The sequence below is a fragment of the Ornithodoros turicata genome, chromosome 5 (genome assembly GCF_037126465.1).
Source record: "Ornithodoros turicata isolate Travis chromosome 5, ASM3712646v1, whole genome shotgun sequence".
Taxonomy (NCBI): Eukaryota; Metazoa; Arthropoda; class Arachnida; order Ixodida; family Argasidae; genus Ornithodoros; species Ornithodoros turicata.
Genome location: NC_088205.1, coordinates 21,223,398 through 21,249,529, shown reverse-complemented (window position 1 = coordinate 21,249,529; position 26,132 = coordinate 21,223,398). Strand labels below are relative to the sequence as shown.

The window sequence follows — 26,132 nt, the reverse complement described above, 5'->3', positions numbered from 1 at the left end:
TCCAGGGTCCCATGTCTACATATAGCTGCACATCAGACTCGAACGCTATGATTTGTGTGTTGAAGGCAGGAGTCCACCTACAAGAGGAAACAGCCACTTCGCTTCGCACCTTGTGGGAGGTGAAGAGCATCGTCGATTCGACGAACAGGATAATGAACGCATCTGGAATGGAACTTAGAAAATTGGCCTCGAACTTGACCGAACTACAAAACTGCTTCCATGACGATTTTTCGGAGGTCTCAGAAACACATCGGGCCATGACAACAGAAGAGGTAACGAGAGTGCTGGGAATTACCTGGGATAGAACGGGCGACATGCTCAGCACCCTTACCCCATTGAAACAGACTTTGAAGGGGGATAAACAATTATCTCCTTTCGGGGGGGAGGATGTTGAGAAAACAAGTGCAGATGGCCAAAAGGCCATGCATGTTGAGTGGACGCTCCCTTTCAAGGAACCCCACTGTGAGCTACGGCGACGGTCGTCCTCGGCTGTAACCTGAGCCGACCCAGAGCAATGTCTTTTCTCCTCTCACGCTTTCCCGCTTTTTCCCGGTTTCTCTGTAAATAAAGTTAGTTGCATTTTTGTTCTCGAACTGACTGCCTCGTCGCCTTCTTTCTTCGAGTTTTCAGCCGAACCCATCGAACGTTTAACTTGTAGAGAGGGAGATCTTCAGTTTGTGCTACTTTCTCCTAATTTCTACTACAAAGATAGAGATCGCTTGCTGGATTGTCACAGGCGCGGTGGCGATCTCGTTTCGCTGTCTGCCACCTTGGGGATCAACATTAAAACTGCACGTTCTATAGTGCGTAGCGACAGAGACGTGCCTAAGCGAAGAGGAGGGTCATCAAAAACAATGGCAAATGGCACGGACGTCGTCCAAATATTGACCTCGCTGGTTGACGCTCATCCCGACTATACCTTAACTCAACTGAAGTGCGTGCTCACCGAGCGTGTGCCAAATATCCAAATTAGCTTGTCGTCGATCGACCGCTTGCTGGATGGGCACTGCTACAGCTTGAAACAGCTGACTTTACAGCCTGCGGACCGCAACAGGGAAGACGTCAAGTCAGTGCGAAGGAATTATGCATTGTGGCTGCAGTCTGAAGGACCACAAACATTGCGGTATTACATAGACGAAACCAATTTCAATATCTGGTGCAGCCGTAGATATGACGAGCAAAAAAGGGCACTGCAGCCGTTAGGAAGACTAAAGCAGCAAAGGCCCCAACATCAACGTAGTGGCGTGCATATCGGGAAACGGCCTCCAGCGCTGAAGTACATTGGAAAGGGTGACACACCTCACCTTTAATGAATTTGTGGAGGAGGTATCGCGCTCCATTGCGGTCTCAGAGCCGGACCAAGAGGCCGTATTGATAATGGATAACGCCCCTGAACACAAGCGAGCACATCAAGCAACCCTCTGTGAGGGACACACTATTAAATTTCTGCCGCCGTATAGCCCTTTTTTCAATCCTATCGAGGAGATATTCTCCAAATTTAAGCTTGAAGTTCGTGCTTTCCTGAGGGAAAAAGGAGACGAAATATTAGGACACCCAAATGGCCTAACGATCCGGGAGCACCGCCGTGCTATTTTGCTTGACGCGGCGCAGCACGCCATGAAGAGAATCCACCGCGTGGATTGCTCGTCATATGATAGAAATCACTACCGCTATATTGAGCAAGCTCTCCAAGGCGCTGACATGTAGGAATTGAGCAAAAGTGTAGCGCCGGCCGCGCTTGTTGTTCTCATTTCCCATCAATGTTTCGCGACATTGTCATATTTTCTGCAGTTTCCGCTGTATCTGATGTAATAAAGTTGACAAGGACGTGGTTCCACTTCGACTCACTTTCTTATCAAGTTCATTACAGTATAACACATGTACATGAAACACATAATGGAATGTACGGTTGATCGATCAAAGCATAGGGCTACTGAAACTTCATGTCATGAATAAAGAGAGGTAGGAAGGGGAGCTATACTTATAAATTGGTGGATGACATAGTTTGAACCAGGTGCAGTCGGGCAAAGTCTAGTTATGACCCCTATACCAAAAATAGTCATGAAATGCCAAAATGACAAGCAGTAGTCATGAATCATCGCTAGACACCGTTAGAAACAGTGATAGCCCCACAAAATCAATTCATGGCACATATCATGAAAATAGTCATGGAATGTCATAATGACCGTTATTTGTCATAAAACACTGCATGACACTGTTTGAAGCAGCGGTAGTCCCATAAAATTGCTTCATGTCACATATCATGAAAATAGTCATGGCATGTCATAATGACCATCGGTAGTTATAAAACTTTATATGATGCTGTTTGTAGCAGCAGTAGTCCCATAAAATCGATTCATGACACATGTTGAAAAAATAGTCATGGAATGTCATAATGACCGTAGGTAGTCATAAAACACTGCATGACACTGTTTGAAGCAGAGATATCTCAGAAAATTCATTCATATCACATATCATGAAAATTGTCATGGAACGTCATAATGACCATCGGTAGTTATAAAATATTGTATGATCTGTTTGAAGCAGCAGTAGTCCCATAAAATCGCTTCACGGCACATATCGTGAAAATAGTCAAGGCATGTCATAATGACCTTCGGTAGTTAGAAAACGTTTGTTTGAAGCAGCAGTAGTCCCATAAATCCATTCATGGCACATGTCATGAAAATAGTCATGGAATGCCATATTGACCGTAGGTGGTCATAAAATACTGCATGACACTGTTTGAAGCAGCAGTAGTCCCATAAAATTGCTTCACGGCACATATCATGAAAATAGTCATGGCATGTCATAATGACCATCGGTAGTTATAAAACGTTGTATGATGCTGTTTGAAGCAGCAGTAGTCCCATAAAATTGATTCATAGCACATATCATGAAAATAGTCATGGCATGTCATAATGACCATCGGCAGTTATAAAACGTTGATGATACTGTTTGAAGCAGCAGTAGTCTCATAAAATCGATTCATGGCACATGTCATGAAAATAGTCATGGAATGTCATTATGAGCGTAGATGATCATAAAACACTGCATGACAGTTTGAAGCAGCGGTAATCCCAGAAAATTCATTCATGTCACATATCATGAAAATAGTCACGGAATGTCATAATGACCATCGGCAGTTATAAAACACTGTATGACACTGTTTGAGGCAGTGACAGTCCCATAAAATTGATTCATGGCACACAGCATGAAAATAGTCATGAAATATCATAATGACAAAAAGGAGTCATAAAACACCCTATGACACTGCAAAATCCAGGGGTTGTTGAATCAGAACTCATAAACTCATGACACATTGGCGAAATCATGAAAGTCTCAGTCATGACATGACTGAATATGTACGGAATACATTTACAAGTGTTGCTTGGATTAAATTGGGTAGCGCTTGGATTAAATTGAGTGACCAATGGATTAAAATGAGCGGGAAAACCTGTAGATCACCAGCTAGCTTGCCTACTCCTACTATGTTCTTCACATTCTTGACTGTTGAATCCTAGGAGGGGTGTCATGAATTGTGGCTTACAAGGCTGCATGGTTTGGAGCACGACCTGCTAGTTTGGAGGTTGCGTTTTCCAGTCCGAATATTTGATGCATGATTCATAATTCGATGTAGCCGCTAGCCGCTTCCTAGTCAGGAGGGATGGATCCGACTAAGACTTTCCGACTAAAGAGGTCGCTTGTGTCGCACGGTCACAGTTGGTCACAGTTGTCTTCTTCCGGCACCTCCCGGCGTATGCAGTCTATATGTCATACGTATGTAAGATCTGTGCAAAAAAAGAACAGTGTTCACTTTTCTGGCGGTGTGGACTTCAGCCACTTGATACTAAATGGCATGTGCTCTATGTATTTCGGTGATGTGCTGAGAAAGGTGCTTCGGAGCTGGTAACTGTAACGAAATGTCGTCTGCTACGAACATTAATGTGTTTTTACCATTGTGAAATGCCATACATTTCAATTGCAATGTGTTTTATGAACACATCTGACAATACCCAAGAAGTGCACAGTATGTCTGTGCAGTAGCGATCTGAGTAAGTCTTCTGGGGTAAGCTATTTTCTGCCCATTTGGGAATTCACTTTTCTAGTTGTATTTCCGTTATAACAGTTGTACTAAAACGCTTTCATGCAAACCTTGTAACTTGTAACATTTTGTATACTTTCGGAATGCGGTCTTGGACGTTGTTCCTAACTGAATATGTGTGTCTTGTTGTTCCTTGTCGTTGTGCGCTTTGCAGATTGATTTGAACCAGTACCTATAAGCAAAATTTATGTTGTTTTCTTACTGTCTGTGTTCCATTACTTTCGGTTTGTGTCTTGTGCAGAGCGATTTCGCACTGGCTTCACCCGTGTTCGAAATTTATTGGACGCGTCGTGTTGACATACGGATTGAAACGACGACGAAGCAGTTGTGGTAAAACACCTTGTAAGCCTAAGGAAGCACTTTTGAGTTATGTTTCGCAGGAACTTGGTCCGTAAGTGACAAAGTATGCACATTTCTGCTACTGTACGGTGTCAAATTTTGTACCTTAAAGCGTTCGCCGCGCGGAATCGCGACGTATTTCTTCGACCTTTTCACGCGGGATGCACGTTCATTCCGTTTGATATGTCCAAGAATATGCACGCCGCTCAGCACAATCGACAGCCTATTTAGGAATATTCCCTGGGTTAGGTGTGGAATTGCAACTTGAAGGATTGTTTCTCAACATTTGCTGTTTGTCTGCATGGTTGATCAGGGGTGAACATGACTGAAACGGTGCAAGATGTTGCCAGCATGCTGCACTCGGTGGTCAGCTGCGAAAAAGACGGTATCCCCCTGCAACGCCTCGAACGTGAGTTCCTGCAGTGCTGACGCAATAGTGAAATTGGCAGTTATTTGCCACAAAATCTGCATTCAGTGTCGGATAAGCTGCTTGGCAGTTACTCAGTTACTTGTGGCAGTGAAAGAGTATGCATTGCCAATTTAAATTTTTCCAGAATAGCCTGTCAATTAGGCATTCTGTAGCATCATTAATGTCCCAACTAATGTATATGGGGTTTCCAGTGGACAACTTCTCATAGAATTGGTCCCATGACTGACTATAAAATCTGTGTGGTTGATTGCTTCTCATCTGTCACATGGCCATCCCAACGATTGTTAAAACCAATGGCCATTGAACGTCTCGAGCACCATTGCACAACATGCCACACGGCCCAATCCAGTGGTCCTTGAGATGTTATCAGGTTGTATGCCATTTTTAAATACCCTGCTCAAGTTACTCTATTTTAAATATTTTGGGGAGAATTGCCTTTTTTTTTTCAGGAGACAGGGGCGCTATAACAAGTGCAAGCAAGTTTTGTCCCAGATATCGCAGGATTCACCGGCGTAGCCTGCAAAAGCGTGCAGTCCCTTACTGTTTCATTCATTTGTGAAATACTACAGATCCAGATATGGGTCCAAGTTGGAGGGGCACTGAAAGCTGTCATTAAATCTACACTGAACAAGAAACACACAGCACAGAACACAATGTCTATCATTAGCGGGACAGTAAAATTGGCATTCAGATTCAGATCTACATTGAATGAGAGGCAACAGGCAAAACATGTCCTTGAGACTGTTCGTAAATGCTGTTAGAAACTGGTAGGGGACACGGATCAACATGCAATTTTTCATAATTCTTTGAAAAAATGAGTATTTCAAGCAATCAGTCATGCACTGGAGTTTCCTGTACAGTGATGGCTTGAACGCGAGGACCTAGGTATGTGTGAAGTAGAGTCCTGCACGGATGAGATTTTTTGCATCCGCCTCCTACCTGCCTCCGCGCACACGTTATCCGCGTCCGATCTGCATCCGCAGCATACACAACAGTTTACATTCACATCCGATCCGCTGAGCAAAACGCACCATCCACATCCGATCTGCAAAATCCGCACGTTTCGTAGGGCGCATAAAGACCGCAGGAACCATATGTTGGTATAATTTTGGATGCCTCCATGCTGTCACGGAAGGACTCACGGCGACAAGCAAAGGTACACCTTTCAACAAACGCGATATGGAGGGACTTCTACAACGCGTGGAGCGCTACCTCGCCGGTGCTCGCATGGTTCGAGATGCCAGAATGCCTCATCTCCCGTCTTGGCTGTGCATGGTCAAAGGTGAACCCGAGCATGCGCTTGCTGTTGGCGCGTAATACAAATAAATTGCTGGTGGAAAAATGACAGCACGCGGTATATCCGCATCCGATCCGCTACCGCTCCGCTGCTTTCACATCCGCGTCCGATCCGCATCTGACCTCGAGTCGTCCGCATCCGACCGCACACCGCAGGAAGTGCTAAATTTTCATCTGAATCCGCAAATATCTTGCGGATATCCGCGGATGGTGCAGGGCTCTAGTGTGAAGTAATATAGCTTAGGTTTATACAGAGTTTAATTAAATTCCTTTCTTTGGTAAGTTGTAACTCGTTACTTTTGTGCCGTGTTAACTTTCAGAGGAACTCGTTTCTTTTTCATGAACTTTACCAAAGTAACTTAAGCTGAGTTCCAAGTTACTTTTAATGCTCTTTTCACTCATGTCCGCATATTTTCTTGATTTTCTTGCTTTCTCTCCGGTGATGCTTAATCAAAACGTGATATTCAATCAATGACAGTATTCGATTCAGGAAGTAAGAACCGCTGCAATTGAAGTGAAGCTGAACCATTGTGTGCCCACAGGGAGTAAGGTGTAAAGCGTTTGCATTGTTGGACATAAATGAAATTTATCGAAGTGTGTTGCACTCCTCTGCAGACAACTAACCCTGTATTCACACGAGTCAGTTTTCTGCCGGCTGACGCTCAGGCGGCAGGAAATGTCATCGCTCTCTGGTGCCACGTGACCGGCGCTCTTCCCCACGTCACCACTTTCTGATCTCCGGAGCGGCAGTCGGAGGCAGCCGGATATCTTGTCCTCCCGGCACAGATTCTGACGACCGACGGCGTCTGCTGCCGGCAGAAGGAGAAGGTGACTCAACGGATAGTTATCGCGCTTGCTTTATATTTCATCAGGAATGCTCTGCGTGTGTCCCATACAACGGCGCTCACTGTACTATGGCCAATTCTGAATTGGAACGCCAACAATAGTTGGCTTTACCGCGAAAGTGGTGCAACGACACACCGGCGCAGCAGAGTCGGAACAATTATGCAATGCATAGATGAATGCCTACAATGTAGTGTACACAAAGGAAGCTTTTTCTCTACATGAGGCGAAACAGACACGGAATACAAAGCATGAATTTTATAAACGCGGGTATTTCTTTCGCTGGACAAATGTTGACTACACATAATATTTTGCTTGCACATTTCCAATACATGTACAAAAACGTAATAATTGGAAGCTACCTGTCCTACCGAAAGGAAAATAAAATTTTATTTTATTTTATTTCATTTAATTAATTATTGACTACCTGTAGCTCGACATCACAGCGTCATCGCCAGTCGATCACTTGTTAGGGACGCTATGGCGCGTATATTGGTGCTCAGCATCGAGATACGCTTCATTTGTGGAAAATAAAATCGAATGTGACAACGTCTCTTCTCAAAATACTCCGACAGGCGTTTGGGTCGTCCACACGGAGATTTGGGTTAATACTGTACATTCCATAGTGCTTTTTCGGAACCTATTCTTTGGCACATATCTCTGTGCCGTTTCTCATGTGAATGCACTCTGCATCATCCACAAGGAGCGCAAGTGCAATGAGTTTTTTCTTTCATTGGTCAATCCTACGCTAGACACAGACGAAATGCAAGCGCGAATACAGAAGGGATCGGAAAACTGACAGCCGCCGGGAAACTGACTCGTGTGAATGCTAGAGAATGAGCGGGCGTCTTCAGACGCGTAGTGACCTTGTTTATCTCGGATATCCTCTCACTCCTTCCCAACTTGCTGCCGGCAGAAAACTGACTCGTGTGAATACAGGGTAAAGGTCGGTCGGTTATGCTCACGCGCGCACCTCTGTAGTGCTATTTTGTATCCGAATTAACTTTAAAGTAACTTGTTCTTTTTTTCAGTAACTCCGTAACTGCAAGTTATATTTCAGGCTGATGAACTTTGTTATGAACTTACTTACATTTTTCACAGGGTAACTTAGCTCGTAACGAGTTCTTTTTGACATGTAACTTCTCAATCTATGGGTTTATATGGTTAACCTGACGGATGTAGTGGATATGATGTTGGCCTGAAGGACATGTTAGTGAACGATCTGTTGAAGCCAGGGAAGACTAAGAGTGTTTCATAGAGTAATAGCAAGCAAGGAAGGCTATAAATGTTAATACTTGAAATTAACATTTCATGCAAAACAATAGGTGTAGTTTTAAGGTGACATTTGCTTCTGTGGCTCTTCCTTCTCTGAGCACAGCATTGGGTGTCCATAGTAACGTTTATCGGAACGTATATGAAGATGATGTATTGCAGGAAAACGAGAGCATCTGTTTTTGTCTTCACTTTGTTTGTATATGTTTGGCAGCAAATTTCACAAATTGTAACTTGTAATACTATCTTGAAAGTAAAGAGCTACTTTTGTGATATTTAGTATTCTGCTCCAATACTTTTCAAATATTTAATGCACCATTCGGTGACATTTTTGCATGGTACTCAGTAAATTAACTTAGAATACTTTTTTTTGTATGTAACATATGTTCATTATATGTAAATACTTATTTTGTATACATTTTTGTGCATGGTGACAAAAGTAGAAAGTAGATTTTGCGAATGAAGCCACATGTAATAACTCTTTCATTTCCTTGAAGGCCCATTATAGGGCATTACATAAGGGGGGAACAAAGTTATGAACACTTGCATAAACTTTGATAACAAAAACAGTCAAACCAGGTTCACAGGCAAGTTCGATCAGCTTGTGTGGCAACGACAGACTGAATACTATTCCATAAAGAAATGCCTTGCTGAAGGGGAGAAAACTTAAAGGGGTTGCAACAGGTCATCCCACGTTAACCTTCGTTGAAAGTTTCACAGTGAATTAAGAGTGTAATAGAAGCGAAGAAAATGTTCTCATGCGTCTCTGACATCACAACCCTCAAAATCATGTATGTAGAATAAAAAGAAGAGAGGACTCAGAATGGAGCCCTGTAGAACACCGGTTACTTTTGACAGTGTGCCTACCGAATTACCCCACTTCACAAATTGGATTCTGGATTGGGATACCCATACAACGACCAGAATGCAATTTACTAAGCAGGCAATGATGAGTTATGAGTTATCAAATGTATTTTTAAAATCAGCATCCACGGCATCCACTTGAGAACCGTAATTTCTTATCTTGAAGAAATCAGTTATCAATACAAAAAGCTGCGTTTCACAAGAAAAGTTTTTCTGAACCCGTGCTGTTGACTAAATAAAAATGCCATACTTATCAAGATGTTCCATGATATGAGCATGCAAGATACGCTACAATATCTTGCTGCAAACACACGTTAGAGGGATTGGCATATAATGATATGCTTCAATAGGCTTTTCAGGATAGACCTGATTATAGCACGTTTCTAATCAGCTGGGACTACTCCATCATCAAGGGATTGCTGAAATATGATTGCTAGGATTTTACTGGACACATCTTTTGTCAATTTTGGTAATTTAGGAGTGATATCAGAATATCAGAAACAAGGGAAAGGCCAGCTGGTATAGATCGATGAAGAAGACTGAGGGACACAGAAGATGACAGACGTGTCTTCTGAGACGAAGACGACTCAGTCTGAGAACTTGCTTGTGTCGTCTTCTGTGTCCGTGTCTCTCAGTCTTCTTCATGGATATTGTTAGAGCCTGGTGATGAAATAGATATTGGCTCACTATCAGAAGCATTTGGGTAGGACTGGGACTCTGGGTAGGGCAAGACCTCTTGTGTGAACACTGTTGATGAAAGGAATTCATGGCGTTCTTATGGCGGCAAGCTTGGCGGTAGGCTCTTTTCTTTTTATTACGGAGTCGTTTCAACTGAACGGTGTGCCGTGGACTTTTTGGGTCCGTTTGAATTTTTAACACACAGTTTGTGTTATCCTCAGGTTTCACGACCCTTCATTAAATTTGTTTGTTTTCTTTTGCACTTTTGTTCAGTGCTTAGCTGCTCACTGGGAACGAGGCTACCAGCGGCACTTTTCTAGGACCCGGGCCTGCCACAATGGCATTTCGCGAACGTCCATTGAGTCATTTGTGTCAGTTGGCAGTTGAAAATGGCAGTATAGCAGTTGCGACTTATCATTCAGTTCAATCATAATTCATTTCAATGGCCATTGAGATGTCCGTGTGACAGCAGTATAAAGAAGGGTAACGTAGGGTGCTATTTGAGGTGAAATGGACCATTTCCACATTCGCGTCGCCCCTGTAGCGGAATGTCGAACGTCGTGTTTTTCCCCAGTAATCATGGCAGCGCTCATCGGGGCTGGCATGTCGCATTGGAAGGCAGCTAGAGAAGAATGCATTTTAGTGATTAAGAGTACAAAGCGACGTCTAGTCTAGGCCTCAAGCATCCACATAACCTTGAAGCCAATGATCTCCTCCACCAACCAACATGGTGGCTGTGCATGTGCTTACTTGTATTCGGAAAAGGTCCATTTAACCCTCATTCGTGTGCTATAGGACAAAAATAAGAAAATAGATTGTTCAATGTGGTGCCGGGCCACAATAAGCCCACGTTAGAGTGTACTAGAAGAGGGAGAGTGAGCCGACCCGCTGGCTCACCCCATGCATTCCGGTGACCATCACCATGGGATGACCATGACCATGACCATTATAGGACCATTACATTGTCCGCGATTATGTGCCCCTAATAAATGGCAATGAAGTGAGAATACTACTCGGAGTGCTGTGTGCAAAAAAAATATAAAGAAATGAAACATTATTAATCAAGTAAATTAATTAACCTATTAAACTAAAACTAATTAATCTATTAAACTAAGTAACTAATTAATTGAACTAAATAATCTAACTGTATTAGTTTAACCAATTAATTAAATAATGCAATTAGATTGATTTTGTTAATTAATTAAAGTGTAATTAATTATAAACGTAAACTAAGTGTGTAATTATGTATATAAATTAACGTTTTGAGTCCCCATCTCTTGCTTTGTAGTGGCAGTGATAGTGGTAGCATGTTGTAGATGTGGTGTAAAATACTTTGTAGTGTAAAATACACTACAAAGAAACTGGTTTGCGGACGTTACGGTACAGGACCTTTCGGAACAGGACGTTTCAGTGCGGACATTTTGGTGCACGGACATTTTGGTGCACGGACATATCGGTACAAGGACGTTTCGCTAAGGCTGTCTACACGTTGTCATGTCGCTTCCATGGTAGTGATAAATTGATGAGATGCTATCCCCTCTTCGGACGCTTCGGTACAAGTCGCTGGCAACATTTAGACCCACTACGCTTGTCGATGTTTTTGTACCACTGTTACAGTTCGCGTTTTCTTGGAGGAATTGCTGCATGCTGTGGTCACGGACTGGCGAAAGTGTGCTGGTTCATGAGGGCAGATAAGTTCAATGACATAAAGAAAAGAAAAAGAGAAGGTGGAAATATCGGCCACTAAAAACGGCTTGCTGTTCCCAAGAAAAGGAAAGAAACGAGAGGAAAATGTAGCAAAAGAGAAAAAAATACAAATAAGCAGAAAGAAATGCAGCAAGACAGACGAGTTTATTCAATCAATACACCACACTTTTTCTATCATTACACAGCAATTTACTTTGCGAGAACATTCATCCGCAAAATGTTTTAGTGTGAGAACTCCGAGACAAAGAAAAATCAGCAGGTAAATATACGTGTAATGTGCCACCATTCTACCCAGGCAGACAGCTCATCTACCCAACGTAGAGCAGACAATTCATAAACAATGGACATTCAAGTGGACAATCTCATTATTTATCTTCCGCACTATATCACATGGTTCAAATCAGCCGCCGGCATTGAAGATTTTGAGGAAAGGGTGTGGACATCAAAAAAGGATCGCCTGCTTCCTGAAATTTTATTTTTTGTCATCAAAAGCTTTGATGAAAAAGTCGACTGATAAATTATAATCAATTAGTGTTCGAATTAGAACAAAAAAAAAATCGTGGGGGAAATATGTGTATTAAAAAAAAGAAAGGAAAGGTCAGCCAGATGGAGGTCTGCTTGCTATTAAGAAAAAAGGAAAATGGGGGAAGAAAAGAAAAGGAAAGAAAAAGAAGAAAAGAAAAGGGGAGGACAAAGAAGAAGAAAAACAAAAAGGAAAAGAAGAAAAGAAAAGGGGAAGACAAAGAAGAGAAGAAAAGAAAAGGAAAAGACAAAGAAAAGAAAACTAAAACTGAAAAGTCACACACAACGGTCACGCAATCACAAGGCGTGGGATTTCCACCAGGGCATGCGAAAACCGCATCCAAGTACAGCTCGTGTAGCTTTATCATTAAGGGGGCCATAAACAGGCCACCAAACATTTCTGAAATAATGATACCCCATGAAAGCATGCAGATCATAATACCCAAATATATATTTCGTTTGGCTCGTGCCAGCTCATTGACCCATATAACTGCTTTCAAAGATGAGTAACCAGCGAGACACTCTCCACCACGCATACGTCACATGGCTTCGTAGCGTTTTGCCGTCCAATCGGGGGGCCGAGCTGCGCACATGACGTTTCAAATTACCAGCCAATAAACATACTTCGTTATCAGCTGTGAGTCGGAGCGCTCAGCTTGTTTGTGTGAAACGACGTTTTACGCTCCGTGGTTGCGAAATTCAACGCCATGACATCTTCAACATCTCCAGCTGGCGCAAACGTCAACAGGGCTGCTATCACATGACACGATTCGAACCCGGGTTCCTCCCAGTCACGACGTGACATGGCCAGCACGCTATCCACTGTACCACGCGAGCTGGTGATGCGATGCTGCGTGGCTCAAACCAAAGTACGGCAGCCCAGTTGTCGGAACCATTCAAAGATGACGAAGATGTTCCATCGCGCACCTACCTAAGATTCCGGAACTGTAGTCCCGGATATTCATTCGCGCTCGTGGTATGCTGCATGCTACTGCCCAGAAAAATGTAGTGCGCGTATATGATACCTAAATTAAACGCATTTCTTTTTCAGTTTGAGGCTGTAACTGTTCAGATTTTGAATAGAAGAGGATTCACATTCTTCTAGTACAATTCCGAATTTGAAATAAAATCATACGTGGAACACTCTATCGTAATTGGTGAGGAAAACGCTACGTCAAAATGACGTAAAGTTAGAGCGCAGGGCGGAGCTAAAATGCGAAAGAGTGCAGTGAATATTTCATCTGTATCCAAGCGCCTTTTGTTTTTGAGCGTTAGTAATTGCAAGGAGTTTTCACTTTCTAAGTTTTGAAATGTGCACCTTTTGTACCTGTTTACGGCCCCTTTAATTCACGATGATATACGAATGCATTATTCATCAATATCCCACTAACTGGCAACAACAACAACAAATAAGTTAATGATAATGAATGGGGAAATTCGCCACGTAAGGTGCGGCCCCCAACCTCAAGGCACAATGGGGCAGGATGAGATGTGTCCTGATGATGAGGTGATGAACGATGCTAAATAGGGTCGATAGTCACTGGAGTCAGTAAGACATCAGAATGGTCGGCAAAACCACAGCACACAAAAACACACTCTGGCAATATTGTTGAGTATATATATAAAATATAGGCTCCGAAGAGGCGATAGCAGATCAATTTATCACTACGTGACAACATATGTACAGCCCTAGCGAAACGTCCTTTTACCGAAATGTCCGTGCACTGAAATGTCCGTACCGAAACGTCCTGTACCGGAATTCCTAGAGCCAAAGAAACTAGCTGGTGTAAACGGAATATTAAGCAGATATCGTTATATCTTACCAGAAAAACAAACAAGTTGTGGTACAACTACTACTGGATATATAAATGAAATGTAAGCTGTACAAAAGAGAGCCTTGAGAGAGGTTGCTGGCATCGGTTCTTTACGTAATAATAACGCAAGCTTCCTAAAATTGCGTAATTTCAATAAACGAGTGTCTGCTTATTCGTTTTGTAGTGAGCAGTGGTGTGCACCTGTATGTAGAACTAACTACGACAAACAATTAGTACAATACATGTTCGCTTCAATCTCTAACAAACATGTTAGAATTACACCGGATCCTTTATTAATGACCAAAAAGAACCTCACTAGCTTCATCCTACATATGGACTAATCACTTTATTCTCACTGTGCATTTAAGTTCGTTACTTTTCCATTTTGCAATTTGTTACTTTGTCATTTTGTAGTGCTGCTGCACGGTGTACATTGGGAGAGGAGCCTTCATCAAGCCTCCTAGGCTTTTTGCTTCCCCTCCAAACGGAAAGGAAAATAAATATTGAATTGAGTTGAGTGTTTCCCACGGCAGCTTCCAGCACAAAAGCCGAAATCCGTGGGGTTTCCACGTGCGCAACCGCCCGAGCATGCGGCTGGCCCAAGCCAGTTCGCTCGCAGCGCCCTCGATGCTTTCCACACGCGGCGCTTCAGGGAGAACGCTTCGGTCGGCTCACTCTCCTCCTTCTTGTACACTCTACCCACGTAGGAAAACGATTGTTTCGTGCTAAGGCTGCGGATGCAGAAGGTGCTGCAGCTGTTTATTCTTTTCTTGTACTTGGGGTTGCATCCTACGCAAATACTGCGAAAAATTTTGACCAAAGAGGTACAGAGTGGGGGGAACGTCATGAACACACAGTGGAAGGAAGAAAAGTACAGTAATTTTTGCCCTTTCAGAAGAATACCAGACCCTGGTTGGAGCCTCCATTCCATTTCGCAATTTGGGTCACAGTACTCTGGAAGGTTTCATCAGGAGCATCTCTGATGTTGTTGCCATTGAAAAGTGGGTATCTCCCGTTCAGTGTCACTACTTGTGCACAAGGCTTCTACACAAGCATTTGAGCAAGTTGCATTTATGTACACGTGTCACTTGTTCACAGACTAACCAGACCAGAAGCCAGGAATCGTGTTTAATAGAAGGAGAACACTGGCTTACATAACAGAGAGTAACAAAATCGGTGCATTCAAACCTACTCATACTTTGCACACGTTGCTTTCCCGCCCTAAAGGACTATGTGCCCCATTTGTATCAATCGGGTGTTGTTTACCGGATAGATTGTAACGATTGTGGTACACCATACGTGAGTGAAACGGGAAGAAAGCTGGCCACACGGTTGAAAGAACACGAATCTCTGATAAAGAAGCCGCCAGCTGACAATCGTCGCACAGAGCTCGTGGAGCATGCAATAAAAAAACAGCATACTGTCAACTTTGACAGTGCCACTACAATGTTACGTGAGCAGAGATGGGGAGTGAGAAGATTCCTTGAGTCATGGCACATACATCATGAAAAGAATTCCTGCAACAACCACAAGGGGCCACTGCAAGACTGTTATAAGACCTAAGGAGTCGCACGCAGTGCTTTCTTTTGCTGATGATGACGCGTCCATGTAGACGTCAAAACATCCAAAACTTTTGTTACTCTTTGTTATGTAAGCCAGTGTTCTCCTTCTATTAAACATGTTCACTACTGATTTGTGTCATTTTTGCGAGCCTGTAAGTGTATAAGGTGTACATGTTTTATGGCCATTCTTGACCAAGATTTACTGACAGTCTGGAGCTGATTTTGAGATTAAAGTTGCATTTGACCGCACGTTATGTGCAGATGGCAAAATTTCATAGAGCAGTGTGTTCTGCTTTCTTGGTGAGATAAGAGTGAGCTGGCGCACCTTTTACAGCCGACCACAAGGGTGGGATAACAGTGATGGAGGGCTGTTTTGGGATAAAATTAAATGTAACTGGCAAGTTTTGTGTGGAGTCAGTTGGCTTTGATGCTCGGCAGAACAGAAACTGCTGAAAAGCTACTGCCAGCGATGTGACAGTAGCGAAAGCGCTGGCTGTGGAATTGAATGTTATTGGAAATAGTTTGCATTCTGGTGACGTGAGCATAAGAAAGCATCATCTGGTTAGGTAATTCATTCCGTATTGTTGCTTTAAAGGAGCAGGAACAAAAAGAGTGTATTCTTGGAATGCTTCATCAACTCCTTTGCACAGCGGACAAAATGTAATTTCTCATGTTGCTGGTCATAGTTACCCACGTGCCAGAACATCTCATTTCATGGAGATTGCTTCGTGCAGAACGTTACACCAGGCTGAATGTTGTGAGTGAGTTAACTGCTCTTTTGAACTGCTGAGCCCATAGGACTGCTCGCTTCATGCGTACATAGCGTACTCCATGAGCACATAGGGATAAGGTATTGCTGCAAATTTCACTTCAGAACTGCGATTTTTTTTATTCAGGTGTGCGCATATTGCACCATAGAGGCAGTTTTGTGGATGGGGGTAAAAAGATTTTGGCCACTTGCGTACCAATGCCAAAATTTGCTTGCCTTCTTTTTCTAGACTTAATTCCAGAACTGCCTTTCTAAAGTGACAAAATTCACTCGCAGGAGATGCTAGCTTTCTCCCAGCGTTGTTGTCCAGTCGCTCAAGAAGCATCTCGGGGTTGGTTGTTCCTTACTAGGAGAGCTACAATTAGCTTCATGAATACCATTCTTTCCTGGCAGGTAGGAAGAGAAGCAAGATTTGAACCTAGTTTAAGTTTGATTTCTCTGGTGTGCCGAAAGAAAAGGTGCCGTATGGTGTTTACAACTGCCGGTTTCTAGTGAGAAAGCATGTCATGTTGTAGAAAGGAAGAAGGTGGTGCAACTCCTGGCCGGACACTCAACAGCAAAGGAGTCCAAAGGACTTTGCAAAGCAGATATACTGCTCTGGAACCTAACACCTGAAAGATGAAAGTCACTGAAAAGGTTAGCTAGCTGTAGGACTTGAACCCACATCTTCTGGATTGCCGGTCCAGGGCTCTACCAATTGAGCTAAGCTAACACGCCTTCTCAGCGACTTCCAGGGTGCGTCATCTGAAGGGACAAACCAGCCACTCTCTCTCACTCATTCTCCTTTCACTCTTACATTTTTGCTCACTCATACACACATTCATACGACAGGATCGACGCAGGCGGCAACTGTTGAACATGAAAGAACTGATGTTCTGAGGCTGGAACAACATAGAAGGGACAAATACATACAACGCCTCAATTTGCCTAAGAAATTAACGATGAAAGATGAAAGTCACTGAATAGGTTAGCCAGCTGTAGGAGTCGAACCCACATCTTCTGGATTGCCCCTTCAGATGACGCACCCTGGAAGTCGCTGAGAAGGCGTGTTAGCTTAGCTCAATTGGTAGAGCCCTGGACCGGCAATCCAGAAGATGTGGGTTTGAGCCCTGCAGCTAGCTAACCTTTTCAGTGACTTTCATCTTTCATCGTTAATTTCTTAGGCAACTTGAGGCGTTGTATGTATTTGTCCCTTCTATGTTGTTCCAGCCTGAGAACATCAGTTCTTTCATGTTCAACCTGATGGAACTTTTTGCCGAAAAAGGACGAGCAAGTAGATGTCAGTGAGACGAAAAATATATTAAGGGTGCTAGGAGGAGGCTAAAAATGAGATCAGTGTCCATCGATGAAGTAACCGATGCAAGCAAATGATGGTAAATTTCGTCACCGTAACAGTGAAAACGATGATGATTGGAGTTTTTATGGCGCACAAGCAACTGAGGCCATAGTGCACAAAGACAGTGGCAGTTAATGAGTAGCTAAAGCAACGGTGGAAGTTGAAAAGTTGGGAAACTGATGTCTTTGAGAAAGTAACCTTTGTGGTCTGGTAATATTCAGTACGAGAAGGTTCTGTTGTTCCTAACAGATGGAGCACTTTCCATGTGCAAAATGGTTCACGTGACACTCTACTCTTGCCATGCACCTCGTTGCTCAAGAAAATCGTCTGGCTTTCAAAATTTGTTGGGGTAAAGAATGTCTGCTTTCTGAGGGGCTACACCTGACGTCCTTTTGTGTGCCTTTTCTGACACGACGCGGAAGAGGGATAAGTGCAGCAATAGATTATTTTCAGCAATTTAGCATAATGAAATCAGTCCTGAGATGTGTGATTATGATTCCATGTTTCTTTAGGAACTGACAGACGGTGCTGCAGTCATGAAGGTAGCAAACGAGTCGTTCAACAAAACAGATGTAATAATAAGACATCTTGCAAACATCAGAGCTAATTTCTGTGCGCCAACTACAAGCACGAGAAAGTTAGACAGAATTCTGTTCAAAAAAAGAGACAGTGCATGGGGAAACACTTGGAGAGCACTTGGAAAAGGAAAAGGTTTCATGAAGATGGAGGGACTGTTAGAAAAAAATTGAGGGCTTTCAATTCTCTTGAAGATGAGAGATGTGCTAAATGGAGAAGAGTTGCATCTTCCAGAAGGAGCACGTTTGATGCTATGAATTTAAGGCTCCGCTTAAGGACGCCCTGGGCTAAGGCGTTCGCTCGTTGGTGGTAACCAAGGTCGTGCTGTAGACTGGGAGGTGGTGGGTTTGAATCCTACCACCGACTGGGCTGTCTGATGTTTTCCCTAGGTTTTCTGAGTACTTTCCAGACGAATGTCTGCGCAGTTCCCCCTGAAGCCTGCCCAGGACGCATACTAATCCCTCTGTCCCCCACTCCTTCCTGGTGTCCTCTCTCCATCTGTCCACATCTGTACGCCGCTCATAGACACAGTTGCTTCACGGCGCTAACACGCAGTAAAAAAAAAAAAAAAAAATCCCCCCCCCCCCCCCCCCCGTTACATCGTGTGACATCATACAAAGTGCTTCAAAACACAAAGCAATCTTCATGGAATAAAGAAGAAACTACAAGTTCGAAACCTCCAAAACGTTGTTCATTATGGCCTGTGGGTAAAGTATTGTTCCCCAAACTCTGCCCCCTGCATTTATTGTGGCACAAGTTTTAGTTTGTGTGGTTCCATCGTTTTTAAATGAGCATAGGTATTCCAGCATCTGATATTGCAAAAGCACTTTTCAAAGAGGTCATTAATGTTGAATTCAATTTGTAAAAATGTGGGAATACCGCCTAACCTGGCACCTGCGCCAGGTCACGTGACAGTTGTCACCTGAACATGGGTGCCCAGAAGTTAGCTGCTTTAGTCGCTTGGGTCATGGTAGAGACATCATGATTGTTTGTTTTGTGGTTCTGTCGCCTGTCAGCCCATGTGTAGGCCCGTGTTCAGCTTGACGTATGGGCCGGTGTGGGCCCTCGCAGTGCAGATGTCACAACATCGGATATAGTTGGGCATCCTGCTGTATCGATAGGCTTGGTGAAAAATGTGCTAACTGGAGAATTCCTGATGCTAGGAAAGTGTACATGTTTCGACCATGAGAATGCTCAGAATCTGGCAAAGAAAGCTGCCATGAACAGTCCATGCGAATTAATCTATAAAAGTGAGATTTATTGAATGACTTTCTTTGGCCTAGAGATAACACCCCCTGGGATCTTGCTTACCCTGTGCCATCGTAGGGACCAGACAAAGCTTGCCTCAGTAATGTACCCTTCGCTTTTAGGTCTCCGGATGGCCAAGTCATCGTCCATGCCGTCGTGAAGCCCTCGACGGCGCACGTTGCTCGACTGGTAGGGGAGCAGAAGACTGCAACAAGGCCTAGAACGGCTTTGGTAAGTTGCCATGGAAACGAGGACATGATCTAATCTGGTCCCATTTTTACAGCGTCCTAGCAGACACCCGAGGACTGGCCCTAGCATTCGCTTTGCCTCTTGTCAGGCCATAGTGAACAATGGAGGGATCCCTTCAATGGTCCATTCAATGGTTCAGCCAACAGTCCCCATGAAGCAAACGCTGCTTCAGCTGAACCCATTGACTGCAGCTCGCAGGGCCATGAGACCACGCACTGGGCTTGGCATTCTTCCTCAGCTGGTGCGGGATTCTTCTGTGTCTGTGTTGCCCCCTGCAGTGAATTGGTTTCCTAACTTCCTACAATATTCTGCTAAATGTTGCAGAGAAAAGTGGGACAACAAGAGCTGAGGGGCCACAACGAAATGCCTCCTGTACCCAACAACAGTCTAACGGGCATAGACACCGCAGAGCCCGTTGCTCCCTCCTATTGGAACCCTCCTCGCCACTATCCAGTCTCGCCTGCACCAGTCACTCCACAAGGTACAACCAGTTCATTTGGTTCATTATTAGGGCCCGGAAATTTAGGCACTAAAAGCGATGGAAATAGGTAGGCCATTAGGCCCTAAAAAACAGCAAAATAGGCAATCAAATAAAAAAGTAGGCACGTTAATCAGGTACACTCTTTGGCTTTGTTGGTGCTTCAGAATGCTCCATCCGGGAAAAATGGTTACAGTACCGTGCAAAGCTTTGCTGAGGCGGCCTAGACCATGCGATACTGACTCCTACTTCATTTCTCCGTCCTCGAAGACCTTGAAAGGCCAAGAAAGGCCAAATCGTTTGATCAAATATACATGAACACCTCCTACCAAACCAAGGTAATGAGTAGGGGTGTGCGAATATTCGAATTCTCGAATCGAATCGAATATCAAACGCTCGAACTATTCGATTCGCGAATCGAATATTCAATATTCGATTTTTCGAATATTCGACTATTCCACGAATATGAACGACACAACCCGAAAGTGGGCTTCACCTGATGCTTCTGTGCATGAGGTGAAGCCTCCTTTACAAAATTGCCCTTGCTGCAGGACCAACACAGGCTGGACGGCGTTTAGTTTAAGATAACGTTATCCAAAGTTAGTTTTGAAGACATCGTCTGTGAAAGGGGCGGCGCCCCTCCCACATGCAGTTTAGCGGTGCCGAGGAGGGACTTTGATTTGATGTCTGTGAGGTTGCCTTTAAAAAGTTAGTACTCTCGAATAATGACTACAGCCCATGAACAAGAAGGGTGTCTTAAAGATGTCCTTTACATCTAAAATTTCAGTAGTGCAACTTCCTAGGACGAGTGCAAAGAAACTAAAGGGTGTTCACGGCAAAGCTGAGGCAGGATGCCAATTCATTTGTTTCACAAATGGTCTGTGGTTGTCTGAAACAATTACAGCCTCATCCATATAACATGCTACTGCCTGACATAAAATTTTGAAATGAAGGTAAGCACTCCAGTACTCCAGTAAGTGTAGGCTCATCTGAAAAGCAGGAAGCACTCTCATGTAAAATCAAAGAGTAGGGGCTTTAAACAGAAGAATTGCATGTCTCTCTGATAGTGACAGTTAATGCCGGAAAAATTACACTAAAGCCATGGGCTACAAAATGAAAACTCTTAGTGCGAAAGTCGCATATTGTAAATTTTGCACAAATATTCTATATTCGATTCGGTATTCGGAATTTTGTTCCCCCATTTGATTCGATATTCGATTCGACTTAAAATATTCGGATTCGCACACCCCTAGTACTGAGGGAAATCAAACGCGAAAAAGAAAAAGAACAAAAGGTGGAAACATGCACAAACGAAAAGCAAAATGCAGCACCCAGCATGAGCCTCAAAGCCGCACTCGCGCCTCTAAAAAAAGACTGTTATGGCATCTGAAAATGTTCAAAGAAGGCCTAGAGTTCAGTAGAGTCCATAAATAGGCAGGCAATCACCAAAATGTTGCAGTTAGGCGTTCACAGATATTTATAGGCAAATGCCTAAAATTCCGGGCTCTTTTCATTATCCATGTTTTGCGTTTCACTGTAATTCAACAATTCATGTAATTCACAATTAATGAGTGGATGGCGTTGTTCCTCGCGCTTCCTTTGAGTCCCTTCCTCGCCCTTTTCTATTGGGCCGTCATCAGAAAGACAGCTTAATCACATCCACTGCAAGGGTTTCTTCCCTAAACATCACTCTGCCTTATCACTCTGTCATTGTCTAGAGTGGGATCGTCAATCATCGCTGTCATCACCCAAGAGCTGTCCTTACACTCATACAAAAAAGGGTCCCCCAAAATACGCGAGGAGCCTCTATGGTGGCACCATGTGGGAATGGGTTGAAACTAAATGTGTTGAACTTGTCTTGGATCTTGTTGTGTGCAGTTGCGGAGGAGTACAAAGGAAAGAGTTACAGAGACCTGGTTGAAGAGTATGCAGTCCAGTGTAACCAGCAACTATCCTACAATACTCTCTCGAGCAGAAGCAGCAAACGGGGTCCCCTCATGTGGCTTTCCACCCTGAAGCTCAACAACCGCACCTTCAATTCTTACCCCATTGAGAAACCGACCAGGATGGAGGCTGAAGAGGAGGCTGCTCGCAGGGCCGTTGAAGCTCTTAAAATACAGGGAGGTATATAGGACTCTTTTTAAAAGACAACTTTGACGAGCTCAATTTGCATTTGCTTCAGTTTGGAAATTTTGCGATGTAGAAATGAAAAATGCTTAAAGTGGTAAACAGTGTTCAAATGTCCCACCATAGTTTGTATGTGACCCAGTAAGGCCCAGCAAAATTGGGTAAATTGGCTGCATGCAATACGGTTCCTTTCTTGGGGGTAAAAATAAGTATTTGACACAGGTATCTCCGCTGAGTTGGCTGTGACCCCGGTTTCAACACTGCAGGAAGTACAGGCATTTGTTGAAAGGATCAATGAGGTAAAGTCTCTTATCATTTGGTACTTTTGTCGGGAACACCTAGTCTCGATCGAACAGTCTGAGAAAAGATCCCTGACCATTGACTAGTTTACTTCTAAATGACAGTCCCGTAAAATACCTTTTTAAATAGTAATTGACCAATTTGTTGATGACATGATAACCATAGCTGCACCCAAACAATTTTGCTCATCAGCTGGTGTCTGGTAAACCAAATGGGCTGTGGAACACAGTGATTCCGGATGTGTACCGGGACGAGTACAGGGAGAGAATTCCGGAAGGATGGTTGGATGTGGTGCGTCGAGCGAGTGCCATTTGCATCTCTGAGTAAGTTGATAAACTTTAGTCTCATGATGTAAGTTGCAGATGTTGCTCACCAACGCACAATCAAAGGAACTAAAAGATGGCAGTTGGCAAAAGAAGTTTGTGATAAGCTCCATGATAAACCATGGGGGGGCATCATTTTCTTTTGTATTGTGTCAAGTAGGCCATTTGAAAAAGATGGAAGGGCATGCCAGGAAATGCTGTGTAAAACGACTGCGATGGTGCATACAGCAGTACGACGACGACGATCGGAGATGATAGCAAATCGCTGTCGTTTTCCACAGCATTTCCCAGCACGCCCTGCCAGGGCGCGCTGCTCCCTGGAACTTTTGCAAATGGCCTGTTGCATTTCTCTGAAACAGGAAATCCTCAGTTGTGACACCCATGTGGCCACATGGGCGACTACCCAGCTCATACCAAGACAACTCGTACCTGGACAACATATTCAAAGATAACTCATAGCACACTCAACTCAACACCACACTCATACCGGGACAACTCATGCTGGGACAGCTCATAAAAAGACAACCCATACCAGCTCATATCACACTCAACTCATACCGGGACAGCCCATACCAAGACAACCCATACCACACTCAACTCATACCACCCTCAAATGATACCAGGACAGCTAATACTGGGCCAACTCATACCAGGACAACTCATACCAGACAAGTCATAGCAAGACAACTGATACCGGGACAGCTCATACCAGGACAACTAATTCTACGAGAACTCATACCATACTCAACTGATACCAGGACAGCTCATACCAGGACAACTCATACCAAGACAACTCATACCACACTCAACTGATATTGGGCCAGCTCATACCAGGACAACTCATACCACATACTCTGATACCACATTCAACTCATACCGGGACAGCTCATACCAAGACATCCCATACCAGACAACTCATTCCAGCAGAACTCATAGCAAGACAACTCATACCACAGTCAACTGATACTGGGAAAGCTCACAGTGGGACAACTCATACCAGACAACTCATTCCACAAGAACTCATACTACACTCAACTGATACCAGGACAGCTCATACCGGGACAACACATACCAGACAACACATACCAGACAACACATACCAGACAACACATACCAGACAACACATACCAGACAACCCATACCAGACAATTCACACCAGACAACCCATACCAGACAACCCATACCAGACAATTCATACCAGACAATTCATACCAGACAACTCATACCAGACAACTCATACCAGACAACTCATACCTGGACAACTCATTCCAACACAACTGATACCACATTCAACTGATACCATACTCAACTCATACCGGGACAACCCATACCAAGACAACCTATACCAGACAACTCATTCCAACAGAGCTCATAGTAAGAGAACTCATACCACACTCAACTCATACCGGGGCAGCTCGTACCAGACAACTAACTCCACACCCAACCACTCAATGGATACCGGGACAGCTCCAGACAACTCATTCCGAGAGCATAGCAAGACATCTGATACCACACTCAGCTGATATCAGGACAGCTCATACCAGACAACTCATTCCAAGAGAACTCGTAGCAAGACAACTGATACCACATTCAACTGATACCGGGACAGCTCATGCCGGGACAACTCGTACCAAGTGAACTCATACCACACTCAGTATTTTTTTAGGATGGGGTGTTGTTTTTGGGAGTAGGTTTTAAAACTCAAGACTCAAGTCATGCCTGGAAAGGCCATATCAGGAAAAAATGTCAAAGAATTTCTCGTACACTGAAGGAAATGTAAGTGTTCTGCAAATGACATTTACGGAAGTGCACTCAAGGATAGTTAAACCACACTACAACGGTTATTAGAAATAGGGAATTTTGAAAAGAAATCAAATCAAGTCTCACATTTTCGTCGTCGTGCCAAACTCATGAGTTTTTCAGAGTACGGCTAGCTGCTTGCAAGAATAGGAGGCTTTATGCGTCAATGACCTTAAAGGGGCAATAAACAGGTATACGAGGTGCACTTTTTAAAAATACATTTTGATACGTTGCCGACGGTGAACGTTTTAAAAAAAATGTCGCGAAAAAGTAAATAATGGCTCATAATAATAATAAGTAATGACTCATCACCCCTTCACCCACAACCCCTTACGATCAGCTGAAGAAAGCGCTGCTCCAGCGAACCACGGCTTCTGACCGATCTCGCATCCAGCAACTTCTATCTGCTGAGGAGCTGGGGGATCGTCGTCCAACACAGCTTTTAAGGCGCATGCGTCAGCTGTTGGGTTCCCAGCCGACAGCGACCGACGACACCTTCTTCCGTGAACTATTTTTGCAGCGCTTGCCGCAGAATGTGCAGATGGTTCTAGCCACTGCCTCTGACATGTCCCTGGACAAACTTGCCACCCTGGCTGACGCTGTGTTTGAGGTCGCCAACCCCGCGGTTTCTGCAGTCATCCCCGCCACCTCTGCACAGCCGTCGCCATTACCACCGACGCGGCCGCCGCATTCCTCTGACGTTGCGGAACTTTGCCGCGAGGTCAAGAACTTAACCGCACTTATTGTGCCGTCCCACGAATTCGTCCAGTAGTGCACGTCATCCACGGCCGCTCTCGCTCTCTCCCTCCGGTATAGACGTGATTCTTCCATCTTTCTTATCGCCGCTCCGCGTCTGAGGGGGGAGCCCTGTAGCGGGCCGTGGACAACGACGAAGATGGCCACGCGCCTGGAGCACCTGCCTCAGTTCCACCGGCGCGGCCATGGAGATAGGCCACCGTCATCGCCTCTCCGTGGCATACCATCAATGGCTCCAAACCGACTGAATCTTCACTGCACTCTTTCGCCCTCATGCCCCGCCCTGCGATGTCCTGGCGACAATAGCGACACGTCATTTTGACGTTGCGCATCATCAGCCATTTAGAATGCGGGACGCTTATACATTAATTTTGTTGTCATATCGAGAAGTGAGGTCAACTCTAAACATATTCTTACTTGTCCAATCCAAGGTAGCCAGTTCAAACTGTACCAAAAACCCTCAATATTCTATTTCACATGCGCACTATGTTTTGTGTGCTGTATTGCTCCGCGAGGTCACCACGATGTTCCGGCAAACCAGTGCCCCAGCGAGCTGCAGCTAGTCTCAGTGGGGTCCGTCATTCGCTAGGAGAGCGAAATCTCCCCCACCTCCAGCGCCTAGAATTCGGTGTTGCTATATGCTGGAATATAGTGACGTGACCCGGTTCCAAGGATAAGGAGAGGCTCGCGCGGATTATGCTCTTTGAATGGCATTGTTTCGTGTTAAAGACGCTCGCTAGA

General features: G+C 44.2%; 1 protein-coding gene and 1 non-coding gene across 6 annotated transcripts in view; one reads left to right on the top strand and one right to left on the bottom strand.

The window, feature by feature from the left end:
- Window positions 1–3,723: 3,723 nt before the first annotated feature.
- The window catches only part of LOC135394187 (tudor domain-containing protein 7-like), a 34,380-nt gene continuing 11,971 nt past the window's right edge, over window positions 3,724–26,132 (top strand). Inside the window, exons 1-9 of one of the 5 annotated variants that reach the window (XM_064624785.1) lie at window positions 3,724–4,052; window positions 4,755–4,850; window positions 14,763–14,868; window positions 19,481–19,589; window positions 19,642–19,848; window positions 19,932–20,088; window positions 21,964–22,209; window positions 22,435–22,511; window positions 22,705–22,835. In XM_064624785.1, the coding sequence (XP_064480855.1) occupies window positions 4,763–4,850; window positions 14,763–14,868; window positions 19,481–19,589; window positions 19,642–19,848; window positions 19,932–20,088; window positions 21,964–22,209; window positions 22,435–22,511; window positions 22,705–22,835 (1,121 nt within the window). In that variant the 5' untranslated portion in view covers window positions 3,724–4,052; window positions 4,755–4,762. Of the gene's footprint in view, window positions 4,067–4,328; window positions 4,506–4,538; window positions 4,686–4,754; window positions 4,851–14,762; window positions 14,869–19,480; window positions 19,590–19,641; window positions 19,849–19,931; window positions 20,089–21,963; window positions 22,210–22,434; window positions 22,512–22,704; window positions 22,836–26,132 lie in introns of those variants that run through there. The other 4 variants (XM_064624783.1, XM_064624787.1, XM_064624784.1 and 1 more) reach the window with 4 other exon arrangements.
- Window positions 16,838–16,910, bottom strand: Trnaa-ggc (transfer RNA alanine (anticodon GGC)). Its single transcript has one exon. It is a non-coding gene; the product is annotated as a tRNA-Ala (tRNA).